Genomic DNA, 14406 nt, shown 5'->3' on the forward strand with positions numbered 1-14406 from the left:
TTATGTATTAAATTTAGTAGACACCTTTCTCTAAAAAAGGGGTCAAGGTATCTTATAGCAAGCATTAAAAACATAGAAAGAATTGAAACAATTTAAAACTAAAAACAATTAAAATAACCACATTCATTCATAAATTATCTGAAATTAGGGGTGAACAGTGAGGTGGCCAGGTTTCTGACAACATCTAATTATTGAGGGTGGTTAAAACAAAGCAAGAAAGGAAAGAGCTCCAAAAGGATCTCTGCAAATTGTGAGAATAGGCATTAAAATAGCAAATACAATTCACAGTAAGCAAGTGCAAAGGGATGCACACTGGGGCAAAAAAATCTTAACCACATATTCACGGATGGGTTTTGAGCTGGCAGTGACCGATGGATAAAAGAGGCAAATTCCATGCTGGGGATCATTAGGAAAGGAACTGGAAATAAAACTACCAATATCGTAATTCCTTTATATAAATCTATGGTGCAACCACATGTGGAATATTGTGTATAGTTCTGATCGATCCTACTGAAAAAGGATACTGTAGAGTTGGAAAAGGTACAGAAAAAGGTAGCCAAAATGATCAAGGGGCTGAAGCAACTTCCCTATGAGGAAAGGGTTACGTTTGGGGCTTTTTAGCTTAGAAAGAGAAGGCGAAACATAGCTTGGCCATGGCAACTTCGACTACTGTAATGCACTTTATGTAGGGCTACCCGTAAGACTGGTACAGAAGCTGCAGCTAGTGCAGAATGCAGCAGCCAAGGCACTAAGAGGGGCATCCGGCAGTGCACATATTACACCTGTGCTGAAAGAACTGCACTGGATGCCTATTAATTACTGAGCCATGTTCAAGGTTTTACTACCGACAAATAAAACCAACGTAAGAGCTGAAAAAAATTATGCATGGTGTTAAGAAGTATCTCTTAATACTAGAATCTGAATGAAACTGAAGGCTGAGATCCAGAAGAAATAAAAGGAGGTACTGCTTCACACAGCACATAGTCAAACTATGGAATTTACTACAAGATGTAGTGATAGCTACCAACTTGGATGGCTTTAAAAGGGGATTAGGCAAAGTCATAGAGGATAGTAGAGGATAAGACCATCAATGGCTACGAATTATGATGGCTAGATAGAAGTGAGGAAACCCAGGCTGCGAAACTCATGTCATTAGCACCGGCATCAACAGCCTGAGGATTGTTGGGGGCATCCCCTCCCTCACCTTCCTGGGGCTAAGATCTGTGTGTCCTGAGGAAAGAGAGAATTGAGGTAGCCCAGGCCCAAAAGCTTGTTCCATCAGCTCCTAAAGAGGCCTCCAACTGGCTTGAGTCAACTATTTTCTGGCTGGGTTGATTTTATTTAAATCAAATTGATTTAAATCATGACTTACATTGCTTCTCTGAAGGACTCAATTATTTAAATCAGTTTAAATCACTACTGAAAAGGATTCTGTGTAATCATCATTTTTTAGTAGAAGTACATTATTGCTTAATATAACCCCCAGTATATATTCAGAGATGTAGGTTCCATTAGAAGGTAGGTGCACAATGGAGGATACATGTAGCGGAAGTTTCCTCAGGAATCAGGACTGCAGGAATACGTTCTGGTCACTTTTGGTTTCACTTTCTATTCCCCTACCCTACCCCCTGTGTTTACATCCAGACTCCTCCTCCATGTCCAGATTTACTCCATCTCCCCAAATTTTCTATTCATGGACCTTCTCTGTCTTTGCACTTAGAGACAAGGCCTTGAGAGCACGAGAGCTTCTGCTTCTGCACACCACCTGCACTGCAGAACAGGACCAATCAAGTTATCTCCCATCTCCATTAACTGCTATTAACATATTCAAAGAACAGAAGTTGTATAATTATTATTCATGATATCTTTGATCTAGGCTTTTTACTAATTGTTTTAAGAAAATTTTGAAATCCGATTTACGTTAAAAAATCAGACTTAAGTTTTAAATAATCCATTAATTTTTTAAAAAAAAAAATCATTGGTTTTTATCAACCGTTTCCTGGTGTTTGGAGGGTTTTGGCAATATTTGCTAGTTTCTGTATTTAAAAATTGTTAACCGCCTTGAGTGCCTCAGCAGAAAGGCACTACAGGAATGTGTTTAATAAACAAATATATTACCTCCTGTATCAGATGCAGTATGTCTCTGAATACCAGTTGCTAGGGAAGACAAAGAAGGTGCTATTGCATTTGTGCCATGTCTGTGGGCTCCCTGTCGTTAACCCAGCCCTGTTAGACTCAAATAACTACTGGATTCTGCAAGCTCTAGAGCATCCATTAAGGACTAAGCTAGATGACAACCACGGAGATTCACTTCTGTGCAAGCTTTTCTGGAATCTCTGTAACAGCCAATGTGTGACCTTGGCATCTGGACTGATAGTATCTTAGTAGGTACAAAGATGCCAGAAGAGCAGCAACAGGCAGCACTGCAGACGATGAAATGATTGGGCTGCTTTGAAAGATGATGCTGATGTGGAATGTGCTTACGAAGCAATTGAAAGACAATGAAAGAAGCACTGTGACATCTCCCCTAGAAAGGTATGTGAGCGAACATGTAAATGATTTCGCTTCACGTTTCACTACCAAATTAACACAGTTCTTCAAGTATATGACAGGATCCCACCTCTGATCAATATTAAAGAGATTCAGGAACACTTTTAGGGGAAAGGCAGCTACACTCTTCACCTCGTTACACTTCTATTATCTCCCCATTCCCTCTCCCTTGCTTTTTCTCTTTCTATGGTTCTGGCTCTGATGGAGATGAAAGGATCTGTGATTGGTAGATAGGAATTTTGCCAATCACAGTGGAATAGTTTAACCAGGAAACTTATGGCATGGGGTGAAGGGAGATGTGGGCCTAGGATTACTATTCAGATTGCTTTGTCAATGACATTTCAATACCATCTTTACGCTATTCCTAAACCATTTGTATTGTTTTGTTAGTTTGTTCACCGCTTATGACCTTCACCAACCATTTATCATATTTTCTAAAAATACAGTTATTATGAAAATATTAGTTTCTGGCACTGTGTATTAAAAAAACAACTGATTCATTTCAGTTAAAACTTTGAGTCTGTGGTTGTTTACAATAGTCATGCTTTACCCCCTGATCCACTGGGTTGCAAAGATGCAAATTCCAACTCAGACCACCGAATTAAGACCTATAGGCAGGTTCGCCACTGTGGAAACACAACACTAGAGCTACTAGGCCTTTGGCCTTCTCTAGTATGACTGTTATATTCATATGAATGACTGCCGGCAGTTGATTAAGGGCTGGATGAAGGTGAATAAGTTGAAACTTAGCACAAACAAGACAGAGTTGCTCATAGTATATTATACAAGACATGGAGAAGTGACAGAGCCATCTGCTCTGGATGGGGTCACACTTCCCCTGAAAGAGTTTTATTGCTCCTAGACTCTCAGGTGGAGGGTGCAATGAGGAGCGTATTTCACCAGCTTCTGCTAATAAGTCAATGGAAACAAGTGACTTTTCCACTGTTGTGTAGGTCTGGGAGCCTCACAGTTGTCTTTGTAGTCTGCTTGGAAACTTCAGTTGCTCACAGATGCAGCAGCCAGACTAACTGCTGGTGCTATGAGGAACATAAAACATCAATTCTGAAAAGAGTTCTGCCAGTAGCCAATGTACTTGCTTCTGGGTTACATTCAAGCTGTTGGTTCTTACCTTTAAAGCCCTGTAAGACATGGGTCCTGGGTTCTTGAGGGAGCTCCTTCATATATATATATATATATATGAATTATATTTATATTATTTTCCTTGTAACACACCCTTCCACACCAGTGGGACTCTGCTTTTAACCTCTAGTGAGTACAGGAGCAAGTACAGGCTAGTCTAGAACAATCACAAAGCTAGACACAAAAAGGGAAAAGAGGCTATGGAAAAACAAGACTCTCCAGTGGTGGTGACCTGCAAGGTATGTGCAACGTTTGTTTTCTTGCCTGAGAATAACATGGCCTACACCTGCAACAAGTGCAAGTATCCATCATGCTGCTGGAAAAAAAAGTAAGAGGATTGGAGCCGCGAATGTCAACCCTCTGGGGAATAAGAGAACACGAAGAGTTCTTGGACAGAATGGGGGAACTACAGCAGCAAAGTGAAGACCAGAAGCTTGAAGAGCAACAGCAAGCTGAGGTAGAAGTGGGAAGGAGAGGAAAAATGGAGTAGAGGATACTCCTTGGAAAAGGGTGACAGTTAAGAGAAGAACTAGACGCCACTCTGCACCAGTGGAAGCAGTGGAGCTGTGGAACCGATTCCAGGTACTTGCGGATGAGACTGGAGGACAGCCTGCAGAGGAAGAATTACAGGGGAACCTGCATGAAAGTGAGCAAGAGGCTGAAGGTCAGTCAAACAGAGGCGATGAAACCAAGGCCTACAAGAAGAAGAAGATAAGAGTGGTAGTAGTGGGAGACTCCTTGCTGCGTGGGATCGAGACCCAAGTATGTCGCGAAGACCTGTGGACTCGCCAGGTATCTTGTCTCCCAGGAGGATGGATTAGAGACGTGGCTGAAAGGTTGCCTGCACTCATAAAGCCCACTGACATATATCCCTTTCTTCTCATCCATGTGGGAACAAATGATACCGCCAAGCGGAGCTACAAAGAAATCACGTCAGACTTTGAAGCTTTGGGAAGGAAACGCAAGAACTTTGGGGCCCAGATAGTTTTCTCATCCATCCTTCCAGTAGTTAGAAGAGGGATAGAAAGGGAACGAAAAATACTCCGGGTGAATGACTGGGTACGAAGGTGGTGCTGGCGAGAGAGATTTGGATTCTGGGACCACGGGCTATACTTCCTGGAAGATGGGCTGTTGGCAAGGGACGGGTTGCACCTCACATAGGATGGGAAGAATGTGTTTGGCCACAGCATGAAGAACTTCATCAGGAAGGCTTTAAATTGAATCCTATGGGGAAGGGAGATGTAAAGTTGGGGGTAACAACAGACAAAGGCTCATGCACCGCAATGGAGAGAACAGCTCTAATAGCGCCCAATAATAGACTTCAGAAACATGTAGGAAGAAAGCCAGACTATGAAGCACATAGTTTTCTGTGTCTATATACTAATGCCCAGAGTATGGTAAACAAACAGAACAAACTTGAACTCTTAATACAAGAGGGAAATTATGACTTGACAGGTGTAACTGAGACTTGGTGGGATGACTCTCATGACTGGAATACAGCAATTGAACAGTATAACTTGTTCAAAAAGAACAGGAGGAACAGAAAGGGAAGTGGGGTTGCACTATATGTGAAAAATACATAACTCTGCACAGAAATACAGGAGGATGAGCTTGGTAGCTCCATCAAGAGCATCTGGATCAAAATAAATGGAGCAAAGAATAAAAGGAACCTGGTGGCCAGGGTCTACTCCTGGCCACCCAATCAAGGAGAAGACGAGGATGAAACTTTTGAAAAGCAAATAGCCAATGTTTTAAGGAAGCATGATGTAGTAGCAATGGGGGACTTCAATTTCCCCGATATTTGTTGGGAAACAAATTCTGCAAAACAGGGCCCCTTCAGGAAATTCCTGACTTGTGTGTCAGATAACTTCCTCCTACAGAAAGTAGAGGAAGGAACTAGAGGATGGGCTATCCTTGACTGATCCTAACCAACAGAGATGACTTAGTGGATAAAGTAGCAGTTACAGGACCTCTGGGGGAAAGCGACCATGCTGTACTTGAGTTCTTGGTTCTAAGGGAAGCAAAAGCCGAGTGTAGTCAAACACGTACCCTGGACTTTAGGAAAGCTGATATTCATAAACTCTGAACAATGATCAGTAAGGTCCCATGGTAAGCTACGCTAACGAGAAAAGGAGTCCAAGATGGGTGGGAGCTTTTAAAAAAGGAAATTCTCACGGCACAATGACAAACAATTCCAACAAGAAGAAAAGGTGGAAGACAACAGAAGAAGCCAATGTGGCTTCACAAAAAGCTTAGGGATGACCTGAAACCAAAAAAGGACACATACAGGAAGTGGAAAGAACGCCAAGCTACAAAGGAAGAGTACAGACAGAATTGCAGGGATGGTGTCAGGAAGGCTAAAGCTAAGAACAAGCTGAGCTTAGCGAGGGATGCTAAGAGCAACAAAAAGGCTTCCTTCAGCTACGTGCATAGTAAAAGGCAGAGGAAAGAAATGGTGGTTCAGCTATTAAGGATGGCAAAACGGTAACAGATGACAAAGAAAAGGCAGAAGTGCGCAATTCCTACTTCGGCTCAGTCTTCTCCCACAGGAGGGTCTATGACACCCCTGGCAAAGGCAAAGTACAGGCTGAAGGGGCAGGATTGCAGCTTGAGATCAATAGGCATATGGTCAAGGAACACCTCATTACTTTGAATGAGTTCAAATCTCCAGGGCCAGATGAACTGCATCCTAGAGTAATAAAGGAACTGGAAGAAGAACTCTCAGAACTGCTGTCTATTCTCTTTGAAAAATCATGGAGGACGGGGGAAGTGCCAGATGACTGGAAGAGGGCTAATGTTGTCCCTATCTTCAAAAAGGGTAAAAAGGAGGAACCTGAGAACTACAGACCAGTCAGTCTGACGTCAATCCCTGGGAAAATTCTGGAGAAGATTCTAAAGCAATTCATCTGTAAGCATCTTGAAAGCAATGCAGTGATTACTCAAAGCCAACATGGATTTGTCAAGAACAAATCCTGCTAGACGAATCTGATCTCATTTTTTGATCAAGTAACCTCCCTTTTGGACTGTGGGAATGCTGTAGACATCATATACCTCGACTTCAGCAAAGCTTTCGACAAAGTGCCCCATGATATCCTGATGAGCAAACTAGCGAAAAGTGGGCTAGATGAAACAACGATCCGGTGGATCCACAGTTGGCTACAGAATTGGACTCAAAGAGTGCTTATCAATGGGACCTTCTCAAACTGGGGAGAGGCAACGAGTGGGGTACCGCAGGGCTCAGTCCTGGGCCCAGTGCTCTTCAACATTCGTTCGAATAACTTGGAGGATGAGGTGCAGGGAATGCTGATCAAATTTGCAGATGACACAAAATTGGGTGGGATAGCCAATACTTTGGAAGACAGAAACAAAATTCAAAGTGATCTTGATAGAGCGCTGAGCAGAAAACAACAGAATGACATTTAACAGGGATAAATGCCAAGTTCTGCACCTAGGAAAAGGAACCAAATGCACAGTTACAAGATGGGGGATACGTGGCTCAACCACACTACAAGTGAGAAGGATCTTGGAATTGTGGTAGATCACAAGCTGAATATGAGCCAACAATGTAATGTGGCTGCAAAAAAGGCCAATGCTCTTTTGGGCTGCATTCATAGAAGCATCGCTTCCAAATCCCGGGAAGTACTAGTTCCCCTCTACTCAGCACTGGTTAGGCCTCATCTGGAGTGCTGTGTCCAGCTCTGGGCACCACATTTTAAGAAGGATGCAGACAAACTGGAGAGGGTTCAGAGGAGGGCAACAAAGATGCTCAGGGGACTGGAAACAAAGCCCTATGAAGAGAGACTGAAGGAACTGGGCATGTTTAGCCTTGAGAAGAGAAGACTGAGGGGAGATATGATAGCGCTCTTCAAGGACTTGAAAGGTTGTCACAGAGAGGAAGGCCAGGATCTCTTCTCGATCATCCCAGAGTGCAGGACACGGAATCATAGGCTCAAGTGAGAGGAAGCCAGATTCTGGCTGCACATCAGGAAAAACGTCCTGACTGTTAAAGCAATACGACAATGGAACCAATTACCTAGGGAGGTGGTGGGCTCTCCCATGCTGGAGGCCTTCAAGATGAGGCTGGACAGCCATCTGTCAGGGATGCTCTGACTTGGATTCCTGCATTGAGCAGGGGGTGGACTCAAAGGCCTTGTAGACCCCTTCCAACCCTACTATTCTATGATTCTATGTGCCGCTGTTCACAGTATTGAAAACTTGAGGGTTCCACTGCTGTCAGAGATATGACTGGCAACTACTAACAGAGCTCTCTCAGTAGTGACCCGGCGATTGTGGAGCTTCTTGCTACTGGATCTCTCAGATCCAGGAACCTGGGCTATTCACGTAAGGTGTTAAAGCCTCTCCGTTGAAGGTCTTTCTTTCCTACAGCTGCATATTATTAGAAAAACTATACGTGGTTCACATGTTCATCACACTTATAGTGTTATTATTTTGTGGTACTCTTCGAGATAAAACTTTTAAATCAACAAGCGAGTGACAGCCCTTGCTACTCTTTGCGTCTTCCATTGACAAATTAAACTATGATGTCCTCAGGTAGGAATTTGCCTTTACCTGTGCTACTCTAAAGCATCATGTATATTGATGGCTCTATATAACAATGCAACACATTGAAGTTAAAATAATTAAGTATAAGAATCTTAGTAAGCATTCACCAAGAACCTAATCAAATCTGTTGAAGCACCGGTACTGGAGACCAAAACTGTTCATTGCCTAACGAAACCAACATGGATTCTGTCAGCCTCACAGCAATGGAAACACTGGCTATTCTGCAGGCACAGAGGGCTCTTAACTAAAATCAATTAGAATGAAAATAAAATAAGGTAACAAAACAGAAAGGATGACAAGTAAGGCCTGGCATCAAATCTTGCCTTAATTGGTAAAATAGGCCCAGCAAGGAGAAAAGAGCCAGGACTCTGGAAGGCATCATCTAAGTTCAAATGCAGCTGCTGAGCCTTTAGGCAAGTACTCACTTGATAGTGGAGGCCATGCTCTGTGCTTGCTGCTGAGTGCCGTTGTTGATTGTGTTGGGATGTTTCAGCTGGTTTATCTGTTGCTGAGCCTGTGTTCCCCCGCCTCCTGGGCCACCAGTGGGTTTTACTGGGCCCCTAAGTTGTCCATTTTGACTGGAGAGACCCATTATAACAGGGTTCTCTGTTCTGGCTGTACTCATGTTTTGCTTTGTAAAGATGTCTTTTTCAACTTCAAAACTTTGTGAGTACAGAAACTGTAATAGTTTATTAGACTCTCCAAGATGAAGAGATAAATAAGGTCCTGCTCAATAAATGAGTCTTTTATTGCAACGTGGGCAAGCACCTGTAAAGTCACTCAAGAGTAAAGCAGTCACTTGCACTGATGCACTGTGGAACAACTCTTTTTAAAAAGTCTTCTAACAAACTTGAGTTCTATCCAAAATCATTCACTTCAATCTGAAAAAAGACAGACAATACTATTAGCACTTGCAGTGGTTTGTTGCAACCAACACCTGTTCAAAAGATGCACAGAATGATGCAAACTAATCAGGATAACTATTCTACTAAAAGAATCCACAGCGAAAGAGTCTTGTGGCACCTTAGAGACTAACACATTTATTCTGGAATAAGCTTCCATAGATTACATCCACTTCATAAGATACATGAAGTGTTATCAGTTGATGGGTATAGAGAAAACATTTAAACAGCAAGGTTGGACAAAAATGAAGTGCAAAAATATATCGTCTGTGTGACTATAAGGTTAAAAACTTAAATGGATGCAAAATAGGCAGAGTGATCACAACTGTCACTGTACACTGAAGTTTAAATGTATGCAAAATAAGTAATCATCACGATGTATTTTTACATTTCTTTTCCATCTGATCTCACCGTTTAATTTTTTTCTACACCCTGCCAACTGAGGATAACACTCCATGTATCTGATGAAGTGGACTATAGTCCACAAAAACTTATGCCATAATATTTTCTTTAATCCTTAACTTGCCACAAGACTCTTTGTTGGTTTTTCTGCAACAGACTAACAAGGCTAGCAATGGACAGAAATGACATGCTGGGGCTGTTCACACATAATGCCGGCACTGGCAGCAAATTATGGGTTAATTAGCCCATGATCTGTGGGGAGCTGTTTCCAGTTTTGCAGCAACAACCTACGAATGGCCCCTTCAGATTGTTAGCATAATGTCCAAACCCGGACACTTTGGGTTATACAAATGAAAGCTAACCTAAGAACAAACCATGGGTCAGCCGCCGAATGCCGTCATTACACACAAACCAGGTCATAGAAAAACAGTCTCCCCAATTTCTCCTTCTATTCCTTATTAACGCTGCAAAGCATATGGCATCCCTTGAGATTATTGGTGGTCTTCATTAATAAACTAGCAAAATCCCCCCTAGTTTCTTGTTTGCTTCAAGAAAAATGTTAACAAAACTATTTTTTTTTGCTTGATAGTCTAATACCAGATAACTTAAGTTTGTTGCCTTTTTTCTGTTTTATTTTATTGCTGCTCCTTCTCAGTGCTGGAAATGTTGCTGTGAAGGAAGCTATTACCTGTTGTACTTTACGCACATATATTCCGAGAATTTTTAGGCACTGCAATCAAATGAAAGCACACTATGTGTGCTGGCAGTGGCAAGACCCCCATTTTCAAGGGAGGGCAACTCCAACAGAGATTAGGGGCCCTTAATCTTACTTATATCTCATTCTGACACAGTGCTGTTATCAGAAAGAATGGAGGTCTATGGCACTTTCAACATAAGCAAATGCTCCAAGTAGTACATTAGGCTTCTGAGTTGCAAAGCACCTCTTCAACTAGAGCAGCCTGACTGAGTTTTGCCAGAGACATCTGTTTTTCACAACCTTATCGCGCGTCCAAAGCAAAGCCTCGTTATAGTTGTTAAACACAGAGGTCTCGGTAATGAAGTTATACACACACCGGGGACGGGCCTACACCCTCAACACGCAGCAGCCATTTCTGGGAGAAGTCACAGCGCACCGTACAGCCACCCTGGAGAGGCTGAAGAACATGAGAAAGCCAAACGGAAGCTGCATGGAGGCCAGAGAAATGCCTCTACTATGACTAGAAAAGCAGCGTAGCAGGAACAGGGGAAGCTGCCTTTTGTTGGCTCTCCTAGAAAGCAGCTGACGTGAAGCCACGACAGGCCCAGTCCCAAGGCGCCGGTGGGCTTTCGTGAGAGTCCGCAGAGCGGCAGGCAGCGAGCCCCGCGGTTGCCGCAGGCTTGAGCGCATGAGAGCGCAAGGGGAGGCTCGCATTCCTCGGTGCGCACACATCCCGCCACAGCCACCGCGGCTGAGGGCCGGGGGGCCTGCCGCAGCCTCCCCGGCGCGAGAGCCACCCGCCGCCGGCCCCTCCCAGGCGGCTCCGAGGCCCGGCCCGGCCCGGCCCGCGGCGGCCCTCGCTCGGCCTCTGGGCGCAGCCGGCGGAGGGGAGGGGCGCGGCCTGAGGGCCGACAAAGCCGCCCGGCCAAGCGCGCTCCGCTGGGTCTGCGTGCGGCGGCCCGGCCCGGCCCCGAAGCTGCCTGCCTGCCTGCCTGCCTGCCTCGGGCGGAGGCGGCCGCGCTCCCCGGCCAGCTGCGCGCGCTCCCCCCGCCCCCCAAGAGGGAGAAGCGCCTCAGCGCCACCAAGGGCCCCGCCCGGCCGCTCCTCCGCGCCTGCCTGCCTGCGCTCAGTCGCTCGCTCCGGCTGTCGGTCCGTCTCCCAGCCCGCCCTTCCGTCCGTCCGTCCGACGGGGGCTCTGCTCCGGACTATGGCGGCGGCGGCGGCGGCGACGCGACAACAAGATGGCGGCTTCCTCCTTCCTTCCTTCCTTGCGTCCTTCCTCCCTCAGCGCAGGCCCCGCCCCTCGGCTTCCGCGCGCGGGTGCGCAGGCGCCGGGCGGCCTAAATGGCTGCGGCGGCGGGCCGCGGAGCCTCGCTGGCGGGCCTCCCGCGCCGGCCCGGCTGGGCCTCCGCCGCGCAAGGCAGGACGAGCGGGCGCGGGCCTCGCGCGGGCGGCCTCCTCGCGGGCGCCGCGCGCCAGCCGCCCCGAGCCCGGGGCCGCCGCGAGCAGAAGCAGCAGCAGCCGGAAGCGGGCGGCCCCTCCGCCGCCAGCCGCCTTGGCCCGCAGCTCCCGCCAGCCCCGCCAGCAGAGCCAGGGCGGAGGCCCATGAGCCGTGCGGCCGCAGGACAGTGGCGCTGGAGGGGCCTGCAAGACCCTCCCGCCCAGCCCAGCCCTGCTCAGTGCAGGAGTCCCAGGCAGGGCATCCCCGCAGGCGGCCGTCCAGCCTCCTCTCGCGGGAGCCCGCCGCCCCCCTAGGGATGGCGCCATTGCCCTACTGCTCCGACAGCCAGGACGGCTCTCCTGATGTGCAGCCGGCATCTGGCTTCCTGTCGCTTCGGCCCGTTATTCCGTGTCCTGCACTCTGGGATGATCGAGAGACCCTGGCCTCCTTCTCTGCGACTTTTCAAGACCTTGAAGAGCGCTGTCCTGTCTCCCCTCAGTCTTCTCTTCTCAAGGCTAATCGTGCCCAGTTCTTTCAGTCTCTCCTCATCGGGCTTTGTTTCCAGTCCCCTGAACATCTAGTTCTTGTACTCGTGTGCAAAGCCCTAAACCACTTGCGGCCAGGACACCTGAGGGGGAGTGCGCCTCCTTCCTAGCCACCCTGCGTGGTCACTGAGGTCATCAGAGGGCTTGCCCCCGGAGGGTTCCACATAGACCCATGGCCTGGCGAGTCCACCAGGAAACGTGGTGGCCCCCTTCCTGTGGAACTCCCTGTCTTTGGAGGTCAGGCAGGTGACAACGCTGCGTTCCTTCCGGCACCTCCTGAAGACGCTTATTTCAAAAGGAGTTCCTTGCGAGACGAGCTGCAGTTTATTAAATTTCACCTTAATTGGAATTTGACTTTTTTAACAAATGTTTTAACTGTTTTAAGCTGGTGATTCTTTTATCTTTGTTGTTTGCCTCTCCAAAATCTTTTGAAGTGTGGCAGTATATAAATATTGTAAACAAATAAATGATGGGAGCTGTATGCCCAAATACCTGGCAGGCCTTGCCCATCCCTGCCCTAAAGGCTGCTTTATTACAGCGGCTTTTGGGTCTGGAGCCCTCTTCATCAGAGGCGTGAGGCGCAATCCTGAGCGAGCAGGCAGATGGACATGCGTGGGGGGGGGGATGAGGAGGGACGAGGTCAGAGGGAAACAAGGTCAGAAGAGCAGACAGGGATGGCCTTGCTGTTATGTCAGTATCAACGTCTGTCCTTTAAAGGTTGCACTTTAAGACTCTGGTCCATGAAAGCTTCTGCTATAATAAATGTGTTCATCTTCAAGGTGCCATAAGACTCATTTGCTGCAATCCTGTACTCAGCTGAAAGCCCCATAGAACTCAGTGAGTTTACCTCTTAAGCAGTGTGGCAGTATATAAATCACATAGGATTGCACTGTTTGTTGCTTTTGCTACAAAAATTAACATGGCTACACCTCTGCAAATTAATACAATTTTTATTGAACATTACCGTTTGTAGAGTGAGTTTTGATGACATTGTTAGAGGTTTCTCCTGTACACATCAGGAAAACCAAATGTGGGACAAATCCATTTTTTCCAAAAACACTGTGGAGAAGCTATTGAACACCAAACATCAGAACTTTTAAAATCAAACAATAACAATAGATGTAATAAAAATATTCTATAAAGAAGGCCGCACGCCGAAGAACTGATGCTTTCGAACTGTGGTGCTGGAGAAGACTCTTAGGAGTCCCCTGGACTGCAAGGAGGTCAAATCAGTCCATCCTAAAGGAAATCAACCCTGAGTGCTCATTGGAAGGACAGATGCTGAAGCTGAAATATTTTGGCCACCTAATGCGAAGAGAAAACTGGAAAAGACCCTGATGCTGGGAAAGACTGAAGGCAAAAAGAGAAGGGGATGGCAGAGGATGAGATGGCTAGATAGCATCACCGATGCAATGAATATGAACTTGAGTACACTCCGGGAGAGAGCACAGGACAGGAAGGCCTGGCGTGCTATGGTCCATGGGGTCACGAAGAGTCGGACACGACTGAACAACAAAAATATTAAAAATCAAAATGAAAAATGTCCAGGAGATAAATAATAAACCCCGGATATTTTTACTCCCCAAAATTGAGCCAATACTAACTCTACATAGAGCCAAATTATTTAATAATATCCTAGAGGGGGAGCTGATCCCCAAATCAAGGCACACATGAAGAATTGTAGTATTGCCAAAACCTTGAAGAGGTATCAAACAAATAGCTTCATACAGACAAAAATATTAATAAACTAAGATTCTAACATATGCTCTGGAATCAGCAGAACAAGTAATCTGGCATCAAATTATATATCAGATCAGTAAGTTTAATTAAAGAAAAGACAACTAGCAGACTCTTCAGTACCATTTATTTAAGCAAAAATAATTCACAGACTTCTTGTTACTTTGGATGCCACCAAAGCATTCAATAAATTAGAATGGCAATTTTTAACAGAGTAATGAAATTTGGCGATAAACTCTAAAAAGTAGCCAATATTAACTCAATTGCACGTTGATAGGTCTTAGTGGATCTGACTGTAATTTGATAGGTATACAAAGAGGCACTAAACAAGGGCCCCCCTTATCCCCCTGTGCTCTACCTTCTCAACTGAACCATTAGCTAACGCTATCAGAAAAACTATTAATTAAAAGAGTAACTATAAACAGTACA

The 14406-nt window shown here is 45.7% G+C and overlaps 1 protein-coding gene across 1 annotated transcript in view; it reads right to left on the bottom strand.

The window, feature by feature from the left end:
- The window catches only part of DDX6 (DEAD-box helicase 6), a 34268-nt gene extending 22735 nt beyond the window's left edge, over nt 1-11533 (bottom strand). The window contains exons 1-2 of the mRNA XM_084860527.1: nt 11375-11533; nt 8679-9134 (exon numbers count right to left, since the gene is read on the bottom strand). Of these exons, the coding sequence (XP_084716653.1) occupies nt 8679-8878 (200 nt within the window). The 5' untranslated portion in view covers nt 8879-9134; nt 11375-11533. The remainder of the gene's footprint in view (nt 1-8678; nt 9135-11374) is intronic.
- Nucleotides 11534-14406: the final 2873 nt, after the last annotated feature.

Source organism: Heloderma suspectum, chromosome 6 (genome assembly GCF_057233095.1).
Source record: "Heloderma suspectum isolate Gila_16-S chromosome 6, 16-S_ref, whole genome shotgun sequence".
Taxonomy (NCBI): domain Eukaryota; kingdom Metazoa; phylum Chordata; class Lepidosauria; order Squamata; family Helodermatidae; genus Heloderma; species Heloderma suspectum.